This window comes from Lonchura striata, chromosome 1 (assembly GCF_046129695.1).
Source record: "Lonchura striata isolate bLonStr1 chromosome 1, bLonStr1.mat, whole genome shotgun sequence".
NCBI classification, from domain to species: domain Eukaryota; kingdom Metazoa; phylum Chordata; class Aves; order Passeriformes; family Estrildidae; genus Lonchura; species Lonchura striata.
In genome coordinates, this window is record NC_134603.1 from 13875322 (window position 1) to 13899461 (window position 24140).

The window sequence follows — 24140 nt, forward strand, 5'->3', positions numbered from 1 at the left end:
ATCTCATTCAAAGTATCTGGGCAGTCCTGTAGAGCTTAAAACTGATACCAATCTTAGATCTTATAAACTATTCAACAATTTCAGATGAGACTGTAGGAAATCCAGTAGTTTTCATCTCTAGTTATAAACCTGAACCTCAAAGCATGTTCACAGATAGGGTTACCAAAGTTTCCAACAATATGCCAGGAATCTGAACTGATTCATGATTTTCAGTGCAAATGAAGGGAGAATACAATCAGAGACTGATTTTAAATCTTCTAATTCCACAGGTACAGCCACCAAAGATGCCCATAGTGGGTGAAGGGGGTAATACACAAGAAAGGAGAGTCCAGGATACAAGGAGCTTCATGGTCATGCAGAAGAGAGATGGGAAAGGGAGCTCCTCAGCAGAGGGACAGCCCTGATATTCCCATGTCCCAGGGCAGAGAACAAGGCATTTACCCAAAACAGCTGTCTGAATGTAAGGAACCTGCCTAAGATATCCATGCAACCTGTTGATACTCCTAAAGCATTTTGTTAATTTTACCTGAGGGTACAAATCTGCATGGACTGGTATTGGGTAATTTTGGCAAGCACAAACTACCTTGGCTTCTGAACCCACTGGTACTCCAGCCCCAATCAGAGAGTGGAAAAGAGTAAGAAAGAATTATAATGTCTATCTTAAATTAGCAAAGCCTAGTAAAGGTCAGCAAACTCTACAAAATTATAGACAGATTTTCAAAGCGTGTTGGATTTGGATAAATTTCCTTTGGCATGGCTGCGTTTCTGTTGCAACCAGGCCTATAGGCATTTTGATAAACAAGTTGAATACACTGGTAAATTACTTAATGTTTGTGCACAAATACTTTTCTCTGGTTGCTGCCATTTAGTAATTATTTTTAATAGCACTGAATTAATATTTTCTTTCTCAAGACTATTAGCAAACTGATACAACAAATATATTACATAATCACACATTTTACTGCAGAGCTCCTCCTGATTTTCAGCATAAGATTTTGAGTTTAAAGGTTATCCAAAGAAATTCTGAAGGTGTTGCTAATAAAGGTGAATAGACAAGTAAACTAACAAAGTCTGAAATCTCTGCACAGGTTTGCTAAAATAAACAAAGTTAAGCCCAGTTATGACTTCTTATCTCCCAAGAATATAAAATACTTCCGATGATCCATGGAGAATTTTGACTACCTTTGACTGTCATATACTGGTTTTGAAATTACAGGTATTTTTAATTTATACTATATTTAGCACTCAGGGCTGTTTTTAAAAGTTTCTGAACCCTTCAAATATGTTGCCTAGGAGCAAGCACCACTCAATGATGAAGTTATATTCAGATACAGGTGCTGCTTTTGGCATTAACTCCTTTGCCAAGATAGGAACACTCTCTACAGTTATGAATATTTTTCTACTACTACAGAGTTAGACAAAGTGGATCACAGACATTGGTTTGGGGATAGTTCTCCATTCAGAGAAATGGTGATGGAAGCAGACACTATTAGAAAAGAGTTCTTTCTACTACGGCTCCTTTCATGCAGAAGACTGACATCAGCCTTGCCAACAAAAATTATTTTTCTTATGGATAATTGAAATAGAAATATAAACTTTAAAAAGCACCATAGACACTCTAATCTGCTTTTCAGAGTATGGATCAGGCTTGTAGACACTGCATGTTTGCTAAGTCTAAAGAGAAAATGCTGTGCTCAGTAAGGCACAGAAGAGTTTGAAGGTAGCTGATTCATTTCACCTGTCCCAGTGCATAGAGTGGAGGATTTTCTCCAGTGATGCATTTTCTTATGTCTTATACAGTTTATTATATTTTTACTTTAAATAGTCATAGCCACTGTGTCTTGGGGAATTTGATATGATGGGTGTAACAAAAGGTGTGGCATTTACAAGTATTTGTTTATATTTTGGGTTCACTGCTCTTTCACCAAACTGTTCTTCAGAGCCAGCTAACGTTGAAAATAATATTTATTAGCAGCTTTTAAACTTGTGAGTTTCCTGAGTGCTTTCTTCTCAGAAGGAAACAAATTTCCTTTATCTAGAAAGCACATCATCTCTCCTGGCTGCTGCACACTTCTGCTCCAAACAAGCAGGAGAGTAGGTGGTATTCAGTCTAGAGCAATACTTCAAGCTTTTTGGTAAACAACACATCACAATTTTTGCATTAATTTGTAGCATATGCCAACATGCATTTTCTTCTCTCTGCTTAAAAGTACCATGTCAAAATTTCTAAATCCTGAATAAAAATGTCTTTAATTTAATATTAGGAAGTATTGTTAAGATACCTAGTTACTTGATGGAAGTAATCCAGTGGGATATTTAGTATCTCAGTATAATAATCTGTTTAAATTAGATAATCAGATGTTCTTGGTTGGTTTGGTGGTTTTTTTTGAAATTGCATTTAACATAACTTTTCTGATGTTGAAACTTTGCAGGCTGGAACACTGGAGATTCATATCACTGGTGATTTAAAATCATGCCTCCCTGTGAAGCTGTAGATATGGAGTCTCCACAGACATGTGGCTGCTTGTTCAATAATGTTTTAGGAATTATAATTATGCTTTTACATATAAAATAATTCTGTAATTATTTGAATTATTTTGACAAATAATTCTGTAATTATTTTTACAGAATAGATTTCAAGGGCTTCAATTCACATTGAATTCTCATATAGGATGTATTTACAATCTTGGGCATCAGATTTTAAGCAAAATGCCTCAAGTGAATACGGTAGAAAAGCAAAAGAAAAATAGGAGAAGGAAGGACTCCCACTTGAAGTAATGGAATTGCCCAGATCCATTCCTGCATGAATTGAAAGCCTCTGACGATTCAAAAATAGATTAACAAGTATTATTTGCCTCACATGGCACTGTTGTCAATATATTACAAATACTGAATGCAACATACTTTTCATACAGTCTTTGTCCTCTCATGAACACCTTCACCTCATTGTCCAGTGGAAATGTCCCGTCATCTTTTCTGAAGCGGTAGAACAGTTTGACATCCTTGAATTCTTTATGCTCATCACAGACTGAAACATAAAATAATTAAACAAATAAAAAAAAATTCACACACAAGTAGCTGAGGACCCATTTAGCAGGTACCACTGCTGAGCTTCAAAGCAAGCATGTATATAGTCTGTCCCCCTGTATTTCTCAGCACACAGTTTTACTCCATTCTAATGAAAGGCTGGAGAAAACATTGAAAGGTAACCAAATTTCTTGGTGAGAGGAAGAAGTGTCCATCAGTTTTGTAAGTATTACTGCAAACATAAAGACTAAAAAAGCATCCATCCACCACATACCCAGAAAACCTTTTGATGAAAACAGTCTGTTGTCTTGTTTGTTTAAAAGGCCACCAGAGTAGAATGCCCAATAATTTAAGGTTTGCCAAACTTCTTAAAGTTATTCATACTTAGCAGTGCTGTAGAAAACCTGAGAGTTCCTAAAGAAACAGTTAAAACCAAAGCATTCTGCCTCCTTAAAACTGTCTCAATTGCTCTGCCATACCAGCTAGTAAATGGTAGGTACAACATGAGCACACCGAGAAATGCCAGATCAGATTTGTAGAACAGCAGCTGATGATGGGCTCTTGTAAATGCAGAACAGAACTCCATCAAGGGCATAAACTGATGGGAAAGCTATCCCGAGCAAGGTAATCCTAACACAGCTGTCAACCCACATACATGGGGACCACAGAAGCACGAACTGGTGTCCCTTTTACTTGACATGGCACTTGAATGTTCTAAGCATCCTGCAGAACCTGATAGAACCTCTCTGAATTCACCTGCCCAAACTCACTTCACAAAGTATTTGATTAGAGTGCAATACATGAACATTTTCAAGAAACACCTGTTCCATTTCTAATATCTTCACACACATATATAAAATCTTTTCTACAGTTTTCAATTGGATGGTAGGGTAGAAAAGGCTTGAAGGCTGTTAGAGCTTTCAACAAGCATTCAGCAATAAAATATCTATTGCTCAATTAAATTAAGTCACTCAGGCATGCACGCAACTCTTCACTGACATTTTCTCAATAGAGGATTAAGTAGACAGATTTGAATACCCTATAATTACTTTATTCTTTAACTATCTACCGTGAGTCCCAGTTTCCATAACAACCCAGAATTTTCATTTAATAGCCAAGTAGAAGCTGTAGAAGTGGCACTCACTCAATATGTGCATTTCTGACTTTAGTTAAGGTGTTGTTAATGTACTGCAGACAGCAGCAGCATTGCTGCACATACAATGACCTCTGCATAAAGTCAACATTCGTCTGTTCATAATCACTCAGTTTTCTCTTTAAAAAGAAACAAATGGTACATTTGCCATTCTGAAATGGGTAATACTAAAGGCTTGAAATTGAGGCCTTGGATCTTCTTTGTGTCCCAAAAGGCAACTAAATGCTACCAGTGAATTGGAAGTCTTTTCATCAGCATGAATTGTTATTCAAGAAGCTGAAAGGAATAGATCTCAAATAGACAACAAGTTTAGGAGAAAATTAATCAGGGCACAGCCAGACCACTTTCTTGCAGCTGTACCAGCACTAATGTTTGTGCAGCTGCTGTGAGGGCCAGGGCCAGGGAATTAATCCACGTGAGAAAAATGATTTTTTTTTTTTCTGGCTGATTTTTCAGATGGGTTTTTCAGATGGAGAACTGTGCTCTTAGGAGCAGCAAAATGAGGGCTGCAGGGAGAGGGGGAACACGATCCAGCTGAGGCTGCTCTGGAGACAGGGAAGTAGCATCACACTCTCCAGTAAGTTTCATGGGGAACATCACTCCATACCTGTTCAAGTTCTCATCTCCTTCAGGATACAGGTGACCTTGCATAGCAGCACAGTTCAAGAGATGCTCCATATCTGGCCGAGAAAGAATCCTACCTGTCCTATACTTGGCTGAAGAACAGGAGTGGGATTTCCCTTTGTCTCACAGCAATCAGTAAATTTAGCTTAGAAGTTTTTAGCAGGTGATACAGCACTTACCATGGTGGATAATGCTGTGATCCAATAATTTCTGCACCAGTTTAATGGCTGTCTCCCTGTCGGAGGCCTCTTTGTGGTCGATCAGCCAGTCAATCAGCTCTTTGGCCACGAAGCAGTTCGGGTACGTTTTGAGGTGGTGTCGTCGATCCTTAATGACCTTTTCTTCGTGCAGTCGGAGCCTGGGGGTCAAATCACCAAGTAAGGATTATTTGCAAAGAGCCTCTGTGACAGCAAGGTTAGGGTGAGAGAGGAGCAGTGGCACCCACACCCTGCTCACAGGATGGGCTTTGCAGGTGTTGGGCAGAAAAGTCACACATCCAGTGCTGGTATCTCACAGCCAGGGAACCCACGGCAACCATTTGTTACAACTTTAAACCCCATAATTAGAAAAACTTGTTTTCTGCTCAGTGGAAAAGTTTAAAAAACTGAAGAACAGCACAGCATATTAAGTCCATTAAAATACTTCCCGTAGGTCAATTAAACTGTCAATAATTTGGAATTAATTTTCCCACATTGCCACTAATGTACTCCATATTATATTTTAGTATTGCTGCTGCAGATTTTTTTTTTTTTAATCTCATTAGTTTTTCCAGCTGTATCTTCTCACTTGGTTGCGTAACTGCATTTTGCCTCCAACTGCACAACAAGGACAGCACTTATGATTTAAAATTCAGGTGTGAAGCTGCCCCAATACAGTGTAATCTATTATTAAAAAGTTGCCTCCTACTCCAAATAAAGGAAACTGATTTCTTGCTTAGGCATCTGTTGACAAACTCTCTGCAAAATCTCCCTCATCATCCTGAAAGCAAGTTGGTTGAGATGCTTGGGTCAGAATGCAAGATCGTGATTAAAGCAATAACTTGAGGTTTTAAGGTTCTACATATTTATGTTTAGTCATTTTTTTTCCAAATTAAAAAAATAAGAAACATTAACAATAAATTAGCAGATAGAACTTCTAAAGTTGTTTTAAGTTTTATGCTTTCTTGTTCCATTTTAATGAATCATATCAGAAAAATTGGATTTGTAATGTCTATATGGCAGTTCTGAGGAAAGTGCAGAAATGACATTGTTGTTCATTTCCAAGTGGCCAGGGTCCTATCCTGTAGACACTCTCACTGACTGCAAAGAGTCCTGAGTAATGCTATAATAATTGTAGGCAGTACAACGGTAATAGCACAGAAGGGTGTTTACATGAGCCTCAAGAAGCACAGTGCAGAGTAGGAGAAATTTTCTTCTCAATGAAATTCCACTATAAAAAATAATTTCTCTTTAAAATCATAAAAAGGGAAAATATTTGGCTGAAATCAATGAAGAAAATTTATGAGGGCATCAGACAAGGCTTATATAGGCTTCTACCTAAAAATAGTAGCAAAGCAATGCTTTGTTCTGCAGCATTTAGCCTTGAAGTACACTGGAATTGCCAACCTACAATGTAAATTCAAATCCAGATTTGTAAACATAATTAAAAAAAAAAAAAAGTAAGACTTTTATATTAAAAATACTGATAAATCAGATTAGTATTCTGGAAAGAAATGTTGATAAATATCCTACAGATTGTGAAATTCTCTGTGCTAAAATACTTTCGCTTAAAGCATATTTTCCAAATGTGCTCTAACAGCTCTCCCTAGGCTTAGAAAGAAAAGCATTCACAGTTTTAATTATAATACATGCAATTATCATTATGTCTGATGGAGCTTTACAATTAAAATACATTCCAGGTTCTGTTAATGTTCATATGGTCTCATGTCACACAATAACCTGCAAGAACAAAACTAGAAAAAGAGTGTACCATACAAAGGCAGACAGCTCAATCCAACACAGTCAGCTGTGCAAGTCTAAATGGATGGAGTTCATCTGACACAAGAGGAAAAAACCCTTCTACAAAATTCTTTGTCCACATGTAGCATAGGAGGATACCAGGATTGGTCCGACATTTCACAAACAAGCCAGTAGTCAAGAGCCCCAGAAATGAGCATTTATTTCTTAAATTCCAACTTCAGGCTTTCCTGCAGTTGATGGGCTTATAAGTATTTCAATTCCTCTGTCATGCCAAAAGACACAGGTTCCCACTACAATATTTTGGCTCACTCAGAAAAAGGGTCTCTCTGTATACTTTTTTGTCTATATCTATAAAAATCATAGGTATTTCATGATCTGCCTTATTTCCACTTAAAGTGGATCCAAATTTGCTAAGAGGATACAAAATCATTAAGAGAAAGAAATCATGACCACATAATCCTTAACAAACCTGAATTTCCACATGAATGTGTGAATTCTTCTGCAGTCTATGCCAATTATGCCAATACTGAATTATGTCCAGGCTTATTTATTTGGAATAACAAACACAAAAGAAATTCAGATTTTCTCTTTGGTGGCATATGCTGTTCTCTTTGTCAATGCTCCCTCAACTCTACAAATCTGCTAAAAATCAAACTCTACGGAGGAGAAGTAGATCAATAAATTGACACTGTACATAGCTTAAATTACAAATATAGAAGCCTCAGGTAAAGTATTGAGTCTATATTGCAGTGTGCTTATCAAAGGTTCAGGCAGGAATTCAAAAAATCTGTCTCTGCTCAGAAGTATTTTTTGGAAGACAAGTCAAATGGAATAAAAAGGAATAAAATGTACCAGTGAATACAATTATATGCTGGAACCAATACTCAAGTGAAGTGGTAAATTCTTTATCCCTTGGCATTGAGAAGTATTCTGACTTCTCAGCCAAAGTCCTTGATGTTTTCCCTTTAAGTTATGTTAATGTTAATCACCCTATGTCAGCTAGTCTGCATGATGACTGGAAAACACCTAACTTAGCATCAAACACATTTTCCTCACTAGAAGGAGTTTTTCTCAAGAGCTGTTCAAGAGAATTAGCTGACTGACAAATCCTGACCAGTTCGAGAGGAGAAGGGGGAGAAGATAGGCAAACAACAAGGGGTGATAGGGGGACACCTTAATTCACCAAGCCTTTGAAATACTGACCCACTTTCTGCAACTTAATAGCTTAACACCAGAAAACAATTTTGTATGTACCACTACCTCATCCAACTATAATTCCATATATTATTCAAGATCACCTGATAGATTTTGCATGTGAGGCCACAGTCTGCCCTACCTGAGGAAAACATTGTGAGCGAGATCCAAAGCACCCGAGCAATTGCCTGTGAAGCTCAACAGGCATATGCAAGTCTTTAATATTTACAAAATTATATCCATGGCCCTTACTCATGCTTACAATAAATAAAGGCTGTATTTGCAAGTATACATGCCAGAATAGTTTTCTTGGGGGTTTGTCTAAGCAGGAGTTGTTCCTAATTGACAATATGTAGGGACTCTTGCTCCGAACAGAAGTGTCTTCCTTGGAACTGCTTTGCTTTACTGCTTTGCAGTAAAAGTTTTCAGAGCTTTTGAGAACAATGTCATTTGTTGAGATGGCATTAGGCACTTTCATGATCATGGAAACATCTAAATTTTTGCCCAGAAATTAAGAATCTAACAGGCACTAACTTGGGATGAAATTTCTCTTGTGGCTACACGAAACTTGCATTTTGGTTTTCACCAACTGCGGCATTTTTATTTCCACCAGGGACAATTATGCATTCTGAAGTTCCTTGTCTCTTTTCTAAACTAGTGGTTAAGGATTTATGAGACAGTGCCTGCACAATTAGCTTTCTTTTCCAACCCCAGAAAAGGCCAACATGCTGGATGAATATCCTATCATTAACTGAACCACAGTCCAAATATCTCACCCAGCTACTTCCCTCTATTAGGTCTAGTAGTTTATGCTTAGCTAATACAGATCTTAAAAGCGTTATCCAATCTTGAGTTCTATGAATGAAAACAAAAACAAAAAAAAAAAAAACCCAACCAAAAAAACCCTCCTTCTCTTCCTGGTAATTTTCTCAATAATTAATCTGCCAGTTCCTACATCCTATATAGTCTCTATACTTATTCTAGCAAGGCTCAAAAAAATATGCAAGGAACAGGTTGGTCCCTGACACTCTAAATAAACAACATGGTATGAAAACTTTCATAATGTGTTCCACCCTTTCACCTCTTTTAGCCTTCCTGGGACAATCACACACACACATGAAATGTACATACAATGGAACCATAGAATCACAGGCACACAAACAGCCTGGGCTGAAAAGGACCTTTGAAGGTCATCCAGTCCAACATGAGCAGGGACATCTTCCATTATATCAAGTTGCTCAGAGCCCCTCCACACTGACCTTGAATGTTTCCAGGAATGTTTCCAGAGGATCTACCACCTCTCTGGGCAACCTGTTCCAGTATTCTACCACCCTCATTGTGAAAAATTTCTTCCTTATATCTAATGTAAATTTACCTCTTTTAATTTAAACCATTGAAACCCTACTAAAAAGTTGGTTCCCATCATTCTTCTAAGCCCCCTCTAAATACTGAAAGGCCACAATAAGGTCTCTTCCCCAGGCTGTACAGCCCCGACACTCTCAGTCTGTGTTTCTGTTTTCACAATGGGTGCTCTATTTCTCTAATAATCTTCAGGGTTCTTCTGTGGACCTGCTCCAACAGGTCCATGTCCTTCCTGTGCTGGGGACCCCGCAGCTGGACACAGCACTGCAGTGGGGTCTCACCAGAGCGCAGTAGAGGGGCAGAACCAATTCCCTCAACCTGCTGTCCACAATGCTTTGCGTGAAACAATGGTTTTTTTTAATGGAAGAACAAACCACCAGTGAAGAGATCACTTAAAATAGAAATCCCTATCAGAATTCATTGAATCCCTATCATAATTATTGAACAATACACACTGATGATGTAATTAGTCACAGCACAATGTATGTCCTGCCTCAGCATGCTCAACTGCTGCTGAGGAGTTCTGGCATGCTCATGGGTTACTGCTTATGTGTTACACCTTGCATAACACCCTTAGTTGCAGTGACTATCCCATAGCACTGCCAGACAGCTCTCATTGAACCACAGTTTTATCAAATTTGTGTAAACGGAACAAAACTGTATTAGATCCCTTGAAAATTAGCAGCTATATGCAGAGAGGCAAATCTCTGCAGATGGTTTCTGCCATCTTAAAATTCTTTCACAAGTTTCATGTATTTTTGGAACTTCTATAAGAGAAGGATTTCCTTATTTCCAAGGAAAACTAGTCATGATGTCCTTTGTGAGAAACATGCATGGACAAAAGAAGCATTTTGGTGGCCAAAGAGGACAGATTTTTCACAACTCTTCTCAAGGCACATCCTACATCTTCCACTGGTAGGTAGAATTTCCCCTTTCTGATCGAAACAGAACAGTTCTGTATCCTCCCAGATGTCACAAAATTTAGTGATTCTAACATAAACATATGACCTGCCTACAGGGTGGTAGATGGGCACTAAAAGGTCACTTTTCCAAAGCGTCTCAGTGACTGAGAAGCAGAAGTTCTACTGAAATTTAAAACTTACAGGTCAGTTACACACACCTGATTAATTACAAAATAAATGAGTATAAGGTGGTATTTGTGTATATATACACACCCAGGAAAAAACTACTTAAAATGTTCTTTATACTAAACTTTTGCACTGTCAGAAAAAAAATAAAATAGGTCAGTGAGGATATGAACTTTGTACACAGAAGCAATCGTGAAGGTACTCTGTGAATGCAGTGTGTGTTGCTAGGACAAGCACTTCCAGCTGGGCTTGCCAAGTCTCAGCTGAAGTGTCAGCATTTCACTGTTGCCTGTTCCTCTTTCTATTTATGCTTCAGCTCTGCAATCACTTCGTTCTGTTACTTGATATTCACAGGAGCTAAATTACCCTTTAAAACATGGGGTCGTACTGGAAATAGGATGAAGATATTTTTGTTTTGGTAGCTGTAGCAGAACAGGAATTCTGCCATTTCAAATACAAAGAGTGCCTTCAAAGCAGCTCCTGATAGCATTTCTCATCACTGTGACAATCTCCCCTTTTTTGCCCACAGCCATGTATGTAGTCAAAGTGAGGAGATAACAGAACATAGAGCTATAAACCATTTCTTGGTTCACTGCAGAGGAAATTCTAAAGCTTCCAAAGAAATGACAGTTCACCAGTGTCCCTGTGGCTTTAAATAAAATATTGTGGCTGCCTCTTTTATGAAGTATTTTTATACGTTCAGAAAGTACTAAGGCCACTAAGCTTACACCCAAAGGTGCACAAGGACATCCCCAATACTCGTAACACCTTACTAACACTGTCAGGGATCAAAGCAAACTCTGGGGAACAGACACTGCTCAGGGTCTGGGATGAAATCAACATGATGTCTCTGAGACTCAGCCCACAAATTCAGAGCCACAGCCTCCATAGTACCCCAGACTGCAGAAGAAATTAAATCTGTGTGTTTGTATTGATCTGTCATAAAACTAGAGATCCCTTGTAAAACCTACAGAAGCTGTGAAGTGACTAATCTCCCTGCCTGCCAAGCCATTTCACTTGCATTTCAATTTAAAGTAAAATGTGTTCAAACAGGAATAATATATCTAACCGCCTGTGCACTTGAACCTTAAGAGATTCTGTCTTGCTGGAAAGCATAAAACTGGGTTTTAAAAATAGGAAAACACAGAAGTTTTTATTTCACCTGCCCCTAGTCGTATAAGGAAAGTGGAAGCCTGCCTGTCTCAGTCAGGCTGCTCACTTTTTGGGCTGAAGCAGTCAGAACTCAGCAAATCACAGCCCTCCCTCTCTAAATGCAAGTCAGACATAATTGTACTTCTCACTCAGTTATGGATGAGCTGGGATGCACCATGGGACAAATGTATGCAGGTCAAAGTCTATGGGATACTACTGTGTGGATCCCCAAAAGAACTGATGTACTTTTCACTCAAAAACAAGCCATCTTTGCTAATATCAATCAACCAGGTTTTGTATCCACATTTATTTTCTGTGTCTCCATTGCACAGATATTCTCAGGCTTATTAAATCAATGTGTACTGTGAGGATAATATTTTTGCAAGGATATTTTCCCAAATCTAAACTGAAGACCACCAAAATTTCAAAGTACAGACCAGAAACCATAGCAGAACTGTTATTACAGACATCCTGTGACTGGATTAACATGGTTATAAGCTCATCAGCTTTTGCTGACTTATGCAAAAATGTCTCTCAATAAAGGAATTATTTTATGGATAGCAAACTCAGGAAGATGCAGTGAGGTCCCAAGAGAGGCCAGTGAAAACCAATTAAATTTGTGTCAGGGAATGCAGGCCTCTTATCTCAGTAACATGGCTGGAAGAAGAGACTGCTCCTTTGAAATGCTAAATGGGCTAAACAGAGAAAATACAGGTCAGAGAGCCCAAATTCTACTGCTACAGATATTCCTGCTAGCACTGCCATTCAGGAACCTGGAGAGACAGACCAGCAGCTAGGAAATAGGATGCTCAGCTACAGGCCTGCATGACTGGAGCCAAGAAGAGGACCAAGAACACAAACAGCTGTGGGTACCAGGAAGCCCTGCTGTGTGAGAACTCCTCTCCTGGATGCATCTGGCATGCCATGGGAGTAGGGGAACCAAAAAAGTTACAGGCTGATGTCCCTTTTGCAGCAAGGGTGACACCTCTTTTACCCAGAGGGCAAAGCTGACTTTAACCTTGGTAGGCACTTGAACTGTGTGCAGCAAGTTTCAGACCAGCTGAGAAACAAGAAACATCCATCTCTCATCTGGGGATAGGCAAATCTGTAACACTCAGAATGCAGCACAGTACTGAATAAGCCTGGAGTGCAAACAGTAAAAGGGATTATTATTTGCAAGAAATCCATGGGAGAATTGAAATCAGTCAACTGACTAATCTTCAGCACAGTTTGGTATTTCTCCCACCCTGTCAATAAGTGACAAATAGTTTTGCTGGGACATTATATGGGTAAATCTGAGCTCAAAGTCCATCCAGGAATGGCTGCTCTCAGCCTGAGAACCACAGACCTGCAGGAGATTTTCTCCCTGATATTCTGCACTTCTCAGAGGAGCTGTTTGGACTCCTTTCAGTGGTCCTTGGCAACCCTGCTGAATGCAATAATAAAAAATCTGCCTTCATCATTAATAAAGCATCATACTGCAGCAATATCTCAATTGCTTTTCACAATTGTTTTCCATCTACATACAAAACTCTTACCCAAATACTGTGCTGAATCATGACTGAATCACTAAGCATAAATAACCAGTAAGGTAATAAATAAATAAATAACATAAATAAATAAATAAATAACATAAATAACAGGTAAGATAATGAATAATAATATGCTTAATGTTATGTACAATTGTTAACAAACTTGATTTTGTACTGTGGCTATGATTCAAAATTTTTTATTCACTTTGAAAAAATATGTAGATCCATCTTAAAATGAACAGAGATGCAATATTATTTCAATATACAAAATTAAACCCATCAAATTTTGTTTATCTGTTCACATCCTAAATGAATAGCTTCCTTTATTTCATGTTTATTATAACTGCTTTTTTAGGATTTATCTTTATTTTGAAGGAAGCTGTGATAGCAGTAAGTGAAAAAGTACACACTAGAAAAGGCAATTTGCATTGAATTTCTTTAAATTTAAAAAAATCTGCCATGTTTTGACACTGATACATGCTTTTTTACCTCCTCCACCTGGCAACACCACAATATGCAGGATGCTACACTGACCACAGACTTGATTCAAGGGAGTTCTTTCCACTGTCTTCCAGAAGTCTATTGAAATTCAGTGGTTGACTACTAAACTGTAAAATAAAGCTGAAAAACTGCTGCAGATTTTTAAACACTGAAGGTAATGATCCATTTGACTGGATTGCCTAGAGGCAATTAAATTGTTAAAGGATGACCTTCACAGTTCATAAATAGACATGGGGGAACAGGTAAAACTATAAACTATAAGGCTCTGCTCCAACACCAAAATGCTCTGCAGAAAACTGAGAACTCAGAGGCTAAAAGCAACAGAGTAAGAAATAGCTTAATATGCAGTAGTGAAACTTTCACTGGGTACAGGCTGAGACTATGCAAAAACCAAGAGGAACCTTATATTCTACTAACAGAGATGTTTCCAGAAATTATGGGAAAACCAGTTGCTTATTTCATGGTATCTGATACTACAGAATATCATCAAAGTACTGTGCTTTGTTTGTGACATCTCATTCAAGAATGATCAGCTCAGAGAGATGCAATGATGTAGCTCTGCTCTGGTATGAGAAGTGACAAGCCAGTCTCATGAGCAGAGAGAAAAAATACAGGACTGGGAGTCTGACCTTGCCTAGACAAAAAGTGAGAAGAACAGAATTGCTGTCTATAATCTTTCAGGTGAGTTGAAAGCAGAGAGCAAGAAAAGCTATTTAAGTAACACTGAGGGATCCTAACATAAGAGTTAGACAAAGTTTGGAGAACATATTTCTAATTCTTGCTTAAGGCAAGAGTAATAATAATAAATATATCAAAGGATTATGTATTGTGATATTCTTCAGATGATATTCCAGTCCTGTGGTTTATAATTACATAATTTACACTGCTATCTCCAAACAACCTTGGGAATAGTGTAAGGTGGAAGAATATCAGAGGCTGACCTTTGAATGCACTATACCAGGATTCAGCCTTTTTAAAATCTGGTTCATGTCAGCAGCAAAAAAGGGAAGTTCAAATGCTGCCTATATTCAGACACTTGCTGTTTATATCAAAGCTTTTATTATAAGTGTATATGCAGATACACAGACATTCTTTGTGTATTTGCCAAAGCTCAGCAGCTGTAAGTACAAGAGATGTCCCCATTTTGTGAACATGCTTCCTTGTTTTTGCCACAGGTGTTCCCTGGTTTCCATTTTTACTGTGCAAGCATCTAATAGTCTTTACCTGGCTGATTGGAAGGATGGGGATTTAACCGGCCAGCCAACACCAAACTAGAGGAATGTTCTCCTCCAGCATCTGAAGGAAACCTTTGTGGCATAAAACTGTGTCAGGACAGAGCTGGGGATCTGCTGTGAGGAAACCCATCAGCTGGCTAGCAGCATGCACAGAGCACGCATTCACTCATCCTCTTGAGATCCAGACCACCAGGTTTGCAGGGGCTCCAGCCTCTGACCTGGGATCTTGTGAAGTTACTGCAAAGAACATATAGTCTATATAGTCATAGTCAGCTTGGAATTTGACTAATTTTATATAGTGGCACATAATTATTGAAATAATATAGAGTAACTAATTATTAAAGTGAATAAATCAAAATAGGTTAGAAGTCTGAATCAAATGGTGTTACAGCATTTTTGAGTTCCCTTAAGTTGTCTTCTCTTTGAGAGTAAAATATAAGCCAGTATGACCTTTCCAGTCAGCTGGAGGCAACAATGCAGCATAATCCTAATTAACATTCTGCTCATTTATACATTTTCTTCTTACAGAAAATCCTGTAACATTCAATAAGGTCTCACTGACAAAAGAAAAAGAAAAAATAAACCACCACGAGCAGATGAAAAAAATTAAAAATGTCTACTGACTGCCCCAGACTGAGCTCCAAATGAGTGCATGCCAATGGGAACAATGATTTTACTCAACAACTTCACAACATAACACTACTGCATTTAATTTTTAAACACAGAAAAGCCTGCTCTCTTACACAAATGTTTTAATAGCAAAAAAACATCCTATCTGCTTTAAATCTCTATCTAGGTCATGCAAACACATAACAGCAAGAATTATGGTATGTGAATTTAAGGGGATTATTTAATGGGATGAAGTTGGTCACTGCCTAAATTCTGGTAGGCTAATGAAAAACTTCATCATTAGGGAAAATCTATTATTAAAAATCATATTTAAATACTGAATCTATTTAAAATATTTTCCTTTTGCAAAAATCTAGCCTGGAGATTGTTTTATTTGATTAGTTCAGCATTTTTCTATGTCTCATACATTATGATATGAACAGATACACTGCTGTGGCACAACCAGTATTTATGAATAGTTCCTTCTGTCAGGATGCTATCAAGGATCTTGTCTTGTTTGATTAGGCCTTGTCAAAAGCTCACAAGTAAATAAACTTTGAAAATATTATTATTAAAGAACCATTCTTCCTCTTCTCTTAAGATTAAATGGAAGTTTTCCTTTAAAATAGTAAATAAATCCCTAAGGTGGCCAGAGAAGTTCTGCTGCTCTTTTAAATTCCTCCAGGGATGATGACTCCACCACTTCCCTGGGCAGCCTGTTAGAGTGCTTGACAACCACTTCAGTGAAAATATTCTTCATAATGTTCAATCTAAACCTTCTCTGGTTCAACCTGAGACTTCTATTGCTTGTCACCTGGGAGAAGAGACCAACACACCCCAGCTACAGCCTCCTTCCAGGGAGTTGTAAGGATTGATAAGGTCTCCCCTGAGCCTCCTTTTCTCCAGGCTGAACACCCCCAGCTCCCTCAGCTGCTCCTCTCAGACCTGTGCTCCAGACCCTTCCCCAGCTCTGTTGCCCTTCTCTGGACTCACTCCAGCCCTTCAATGTCCTTCTTGTAGTGAGGGGCCCAGAATTGGACACAGCCCTTGAGGTGTGGCCTCACCAGTGCTGAGTGCAGGGGGACAATCCCTGCCCAGTCCTGCTGGTCACACTGTTTCTGATCCAGGCCAGGATGCCATTGACCTTCTTGGCCACCTGGGCACACACTGGCTCATGTTCAGTCTCTGCTGACCAACACCCCTGGGTTCTTTTCCAAGGGGCACCTTTCCAGCCACTCATCTCCAACTGGAGCATTGTATGGGGTTGTGAACACAATGCACAACCTGACACTTGGCCTTGTTGTATCTCATATAATTGGCCTCAGCACACTGGTCCATCCAGTCCGAATACCTCTGTAAAGCCCTCCTGCCCTCCAGCAGATCACACTCCCACACAACTTGGTATCATCTGCAAAGCTGCTGAGGGTGCCCTTGATCCCCTCGTCCAGATTGTAGATAAAGAAATGCAACATTTCAGTCCATATGTAAGTAGGCTGTGCAGATATGAACTGCTGAAATTGCAAAAGGTTTGTAGCCACTGAAGACATGAAACCATTCATCAAGTTGCCAACACCTTTCTGTGCCTTTTACTACAGGTTTTTCATTTTCTGAGAGAGAATACTGATATTTCACATAAAAACATGTGCTCTGTAATTTTCAGCCTGCAAATAAATTTCACAATTTCCACCCCACTGGAACTTTTCCTTATCTGTTTATATAAATTCTTCTCTTCTCTCCATTTTTATTGTGCTTCTCCTTAACTGTTTATGCAATCCTTTCTTTGTTCCTCCTTTGGTCCTATAAGATCTTTCCTAAGAGTGCTGTTGTTACTGGCCCTATCTAAACTTGGATGTTCCATATTCACCAGAAAAGCAAGCAACACAGGGTACAAATATATTTTGTGTGAAATTATGTAGGAAACACTGTTTCAGCTGGTGTTGATTTGCAGATTTAATCAAAAAAAGTAAGATGAAGTTATCAATACATTAGTTTGGAGCAACTCTAGCCCCTCTGTAGCCCAACAAAGTGAATGCAAGCAATTATCTTTCAACCACTGGTGTTTGATACAGGACGGTGTTTGATACATAGCACTTGGAAAAATCACCACTTTATAGAATACTAAGGAGATTGGACTTTCCCCCATGAGGAAATATTTTTAAAGGACCTAGGCCTTGCAACATTGAGATAAAGCACAATGGTGTATACAGAAAGTAAAAATCTCATTTGTGTGTGTTGAAAGAAATATTATTATTTTTAAATAAGTAGGATAATGGTAGGACACAGGCTTGATATAAGCATGTCTTTGCAGGACAGACTACAGGATGAGATGCACCAGCTCCAAGGGAAGAAAATTTTAATAGTTCAAATACTTTCCTCCCTCAATATGTGAATGAAAATCCTCTTTCCACAAGCAAAGTTGGAGCTGCTGGACTATGCACAGGAACCAGTACACACAGTTTGCACACAAACAGACTCTCAAACTGGTCCTTCCTTTGTGCACAGTGTGAGGGGATCTGAGAGTGTCATGCAGGCAGTGAGAATGAGGAGCAGGTGGCTGGCCCTGAGATTACTGTTCCTCCTGCAATGCCAACATGGCACAGCCAGCAGCATTTCTGGCACCCTGACCTACTGGCATTACAGCACATATTCCTCTCCACACTGTCTCCAGTCTTTTCCCTATTCTCACTCTTCAAGGGTTGCTACAAAACAAGCATGTCCCAAATATTTGTGCTTTGGTTTCTGTACCCCAAGTTCTTGAGACATGAATCTACAGATCACAAACATCTTGGAAAGAAATCTGGTGAAGAGTTGTGATGTTGGCATTTGATGAATCTCACATGATCTGAGGTAAAATCCTAACTTAAGACATTGAGGTCAAGGGAGTCAGGCTGTCACCTTCACATCTTCCTAAAAATCTCATTGAAACAGAGAGATTTAAAAAGTTATTTGGATTCATTTGGAAATGGATACATTTCTCATCCTTAAATTTGCTTGGAAAGATGGACAATGTGAGAGCAGTGGTACAAACTAACCCAGCTGATTTTGCACTGGATTAGGTAAGGAGGCATTCTTAGAAGCCCTCCCACCAATGCCACTGAGTAGATAATTTTCTCTGGTTGCCAGCCAAAAACAAAAAGCTGATAATATCAGCCATCACAGCTTAAAGAAGACAACATATTATGCCTTCATAAAATATTCAGTTGGACGGGATCTCTGGAGGTCATCTGGTCCAACCTATACTGAAAGCATAACCAGTTACTACAAGTTGCTCAGGGTCATGTCCAGGCAAGATTTTAATATTTCAGAGATTCTCTGGACTCCTATTCCAGTTTTTTACTTAGCATCACAGACAATAATTCTTTCTAAATATCTGATTAGAAAGTCCGTTGCAAATTTTGACTACTGCCTCTTGTACCATTCCTATGCACTTTGGAAAATTCTCTCCCCCTTTCCTTACATTGTCTCATTTTAGTAGTTGCAACCAGAAGAATCCCCCAGGCCTTTCTTCTCTAGGCTGAGCAGACACAGCCCTCAGCACCTCCTTGTATATCACATGCCCTGACCCAGCTCCATCCTGAGAGCTAGCCCTCCTTGGGGTTTGAGTCTTGTAGGAAGACAACTTTTTGCAGTCTATTTTAAAGTTGCCTAATTTTTCTTAAATAGAAGATAAATCAATAAAGCATATTAAAATAAAATAAAGCTTTTAATAAACCTTATTTTATTTCTTTTGTTTAGTGTGTTAAGAGCCCATCTTCATCCCTTGTGTAATTAAAACTGTAGTAACATAATACCAATGGCTCCTGTTATGGACCCATTTTTTCTTGTCACTGAGATCTACTTATTAACCTCATTTAATCTCACCTATTTCTACTATTTCCCAAATGACTTGAAAGATGTGAGTTTGTCTAACATGCTAAGAGTTTTGAAAATAATTGTCCAAGGCAAGTCTTTAAGACACTCTCAAAATGGTATTTGTACAATGTCTTTTAGGATTTATACATGATAATTCTACTTTGAGCTTCTTCCCGTGATAAAATCCCTCTGTTTGCACTGAACAACCAGCAAAATAGCAGTTTAAGCTGTTACTTTTTCAACATTTTAATAAAAATAAATTAATTTCAACTAGAGGAAAATGTAAGTTAATTATATCCTGAGCATCAGGAAACAATTAACAGCTTTCTATTATATCGCCATAATTTCTAAGCTATACAATTATATGCTACTGCAGAAAAGGATGTATGATTATCAAGACAAGGATCTTTTCAGGAAAAAATGAAAGGAAATTGTTCCACTGCTGACAATCAGTGCTATAAATAATGCCTAGCTAATATCTTTTCAGAAGTAATTTCCATTATTTGCAATCCTAACTTTGAGTGATGTGTTGGCTGTGTGCTGTCAGATTCTCCTTCCAGAGAGGATGAGCATAAATGTTGGACTGATTCCTCGGATAAACCCTTAAAAATCTAGCTTCCTATGAATATTTTGCAATACTCATTGGAATTAAATAAAAAAATCATTGTTTTTACTAACCATATTGAAATTATGTTTTGCATTTGCTTTGCCTCTTAAATCAGGACCAGAACTGGCTTGTACAAACACAAAGGGACAGGCAGGCCTGCTTTAAGCAGCCACAATGCCTTGAAGACACAAGTCACAGTGCGAAGAGCAACAGACATGACACACAAACACTTCTTTTTAGCTGCCAATAAACACATTTGGCCCAATGTGCAGGTGAGAGGTGCAGACACAGACCCACGGAGCTGGGTTGTACAGCTGGACACTATCAAAAACACTACAGAAAAACACCCACCAGTACTTAGTGTGAGAAGCAAGGAAGCAAACCCACACAAACCTCCATAACACGCAGTCAAAGGCTATTGTGCTGGATGGCCACTGTATTGCTGGAGGTGGGAGAATCTTCCCAAACCAGGCGCAGCACATAATATTCATACAGGATAAATATCATAGTGCTGAATCAGCAGAACTTTGGTCTCCTCAGATTCCTTGTGCAGATTCCTTGTATCCCTTTCAGAACAGCTATACCACTCACCAGGAAGTTTAAGTACTCTTTCAAGCTCTCCTTCCCTATTATTTTCCACCTCAAGTCTTCTACGCACTGTCCTCAAAAAACATGATCTTTTTTGAATCTTATTTAGCATTACAGCTTGGAAATACAGCTGCCACAGCTCTTGAGAAGAATAACACTGCCTTCTACTCTCCTGTCCCACCAAACAGTATTACCATACTTGACTTTTAAGCTCCCATCTTTGCTCTCACCGTCTCTTAAGTGTGTTGGCTTTTGCTCTAATCAGCCATTTAGTAACAGTTTGTCATTTGATTTTTTACGTTCAAGTGAGCATCTCTGTGCTTGCTGCCTTAATAGAGAAGGCAACTGTAGCAAGCACATTTCTCTCTCTCTCAGGATTTTTCATAGAGGTGCACAGAGAGAAGAAAGAGAAAACAATTTCTATTTCTGCTCCTTGTTTTTCTCATGTGGAATGTACTTGAAGAATTGTTTACCTGGGGTGATTGCTTGATTGGATTCTGGTGAGGATTGTTTGGGCCTGATGGCCAATCCAATCCACCTGTGTGTGGACTCTGGTGAACAGGGTCACGAGTTGTGAGTTAGTTAGTTGTAACTAACTAACTAGTTAGAGATATGGTAGTTAGAACAAGAAGTATGTAGTTTTAGTATCTTCCTTTATATAGTATATTAATTTATTATAGCATAGTTATAATAAAGAAATCATTCAGCCTTCTGAACTGGAGTCGGACATCTTAATTTCTTCCCACTGGGTTTGCCTGCATTTACAATAAGCAATCCCATCCAAACAGCCACAGACCCATTTGGATGGAGTCACCCAAATCTTGTCTAGCATGGCTATGATCTCTTCCAAAAACCTGACATGTAAATAAGGGTCCAGCAGGGCAAGAACAGGGCTGAGAAGGGGCTCCTGGACCGGCAGAGCTGTACTTTTAACTTCAAGAACTGATTCCCTGAGAAGACAATCTCACTGTGGGGTCCCCATCCCCTGGCCTCAGGCCAGCTGGTCTTACACAGTCGTCGGTGCTATGACATATGACAGGATGATACCCTGGCCGAGCCCCCCAGACTGCTCACCATGGGCTCAGACACACACCAATGCAGTGCACCAGCCATGCAGCAGAAGCCCCAGTCCAAGGGAATTGGGCTGCTCCTTTCTGCAGCATAGCCAGTCCTGTAAAACCCACAGCATGACCTTCCCTGGCTCCTCAGAAACCAGAAAACTCTCACCTGCCTGCAAATCCCTGTGACACAGCTGTGGTAGTCCATGCACCCAACCACACAATTGTAAGGAAATGGGAATTACAGCCTTGTGATGTGAAAACATGCTTCTATATTCATTCTGAATTAGAAAGTGCAATCAGAAATATTTTTTTAATTATTTGCAACTGCACCTTTGAGATCTGAATGCATTTACTAGATTGAGGCACTGCTAAGAGGCAAACTATGAAACCTGTAAAAGGCTGATAATTAAGGTCAGGGTTGCCTTCTGAAGTAGTGCTGTCACACTGGTGATAAGCTGGTCATGCAAATTGCACAGTACAAATTTCAAAACACATGAAATGTCAGTATTTGAATGTCCATTCATGTACAGTACCATGACAAGTGTGCAGAAGTAAAGGTAAAAGCCTTGAAAAAAAAAAATCATTGTTCAACTTAGTCTCTGTTCCTGCCCAATAAGAGCATGTACATTGGGCATTTTAAACTCAACACCATTTTTACAATGTCTTCTACTGGTGTCTGAAATTTTTTAATGGGAATTCACCAAATTAATCCCTGAGGGAGTGGTCAAGCAAACTCAGCAGTGGCTGCTGCCACCATTCCCTCTCCCATGTAGTTGACCATGTGTTTCCACTCTCTCCTTCACCCCAGTGTTGGCACTGGTCTGACTTCATGCCGAACCTGTTCAGAAAGTTAATTTTTTTCTTATTTGGCTTCAGCTGCTTCAGTTCCCTGAACTTCTGATTCCAGACAAACACCAGTGCAAAGTGCAAGGGAAGTGATAAGAGTGGGGCAATAGCAGGCTGCAGCTGGATCTGCTCTATCAGTAAACCACAGCCTCAAACAGTATGTATTCCAATGACATGGGGAAAGCCAGAACCCATTTCTCCCCCTGAACTTCTTCAGAGAAAGCTTTTTTGTGGCCATGTGGTAAATTGGTTTGTAAAACTGACCCAACTGAAATACCAGCCTTCCAAAAGCCCTGTTGATCACTCCCCACTGCAGGTCACTATATGGTGATGGTCCAGAGGTGCTTAAGCCAGTCCAAAGAACTGGGAAACACAGAGGAGGGAACCAGAAGGCAAGAGCATTTATTTAATTCCAGTGGTTTATACATTAAAATGGTTTAAAATATATGGTTTGCAAGTCCTGATCTTGCTTAAGAATAAAACCAACAACCCATGATTTACACATGAAATGCATCCTTCCCTCAACAAAGTGGTTCTGCTGAAACTTCAACCTTCACATGTTCTGTCTTTATTAACCTTCAGAGCCTCAACACAGTTCTTCTTCAAAGACCAGATACACAAACCAAACCTGATTAGCTCTTGCTTCTTCCCCGGCCTTTGATCCCCTTTGCCAGCTCTTCATCAGTTTAGCCTCTTCGCACTTAAATTTATTCTGAGGGGATGACTGGCCTTGAACATAGGAAAGAAGTATCTTTTAGTTAGCAAAAGGACTTACACAAGTCTGCTCTACCAGGATGCCTGCTGATCTCTGCTAACCTGAAACAAAAGTTAATGATTGACTCTATCTGGAATGGAATACATAAAATATACAGCACAAATCACTCATACAACATTTGCCTTCTTATGTACATAGTGAAAGAACGATCACTATTTGCACATGCATTGTTAACTACTTGATCTCTGAGCTGCACTTGAGGAAAGCTGCTGTGGGCAACAACTGAATTATTAAAAGGCATAGCTACAAAGAAAGAAATAAGGAAACAAAGCCTTACATCTTCATTTCTACAAATGTTGAATAGCCCAAATTTTACTGAAGGACATGAGAAATTGAAATTCCTGGCCCAGGAACCTCATATATATATATATACATATGGGGTTTGTCATTAGAATTAGTACCAACAGAAAAGATAACACATGAAAAGACGAAGAATCAAAGACTCTAGGAAAAATGAACATATAAATTTGAAAACACTTTTTTGTAAAATATAAATAATATATAGTAATAAAAATATGTAATTGAAATTGTGATAGAGTCAGCGGGAAACCTGATTTCAGAACACTTCATTTTGCAGCTTTACCAACCTTCACTTTGACACCTTTTCTTTCAATGTATCACTCTGGTAAAACCTCACAAAGAAAAATGACAATTTTTTGATTGCTTAATTCTGGAAAACAAATTGATGGAAGTGAAATTATTTGTACAGAGACTTCTGGAGGAGTCTGTTCCACAGAGATCTGATGATATAATCTCTGTGTTCTAACCATGCTGGAGAAGTGAGCATACAAGGGTCTTCTCAAGTGAGACACCTGAAAACTACTTTTTTCAGGGTTAGTTTTGAACCCAATCAGCACTTGGGAAATGCAACCACTGGTAAAAAACTAAGGAAGTTGCAAAAAAAGTGTTAGGGGTAGAAAAACAATCATTCCCTGAGGAGGAAGCACAAAATTGGATTGTCTCTAATAAGCAGATT

The 24140-nt window shown here is 38.9% G+C and overlaps 1 protein-coding gene across 1 annotated transcript in view; it reads right to left on the reverse strand.

Moving 5' to 3' along the window:
* Positions 1-24140, reverse strand: part of DEPTOR (DEP domain containing MTOR interacting protein) — a 75337-nt gene that overhangs the window by 45951 nt on the left and 5246 nt on the right. The window contains exons 3-4 of the mRNA XM_021546564.3: positions 4984-5162; positions 2905-3028 (exon numbers count right to left, since the gene is read on the reverse strand). Of these exons, the coding sequence (XP_021402239.1) occupies positions 2905-3028; positions 4984-5162 (303 nt within the window). The remainder of the gene's footprint in view (positions 1-2904; positions 3029-4983; positions 5163-24140) is intronic.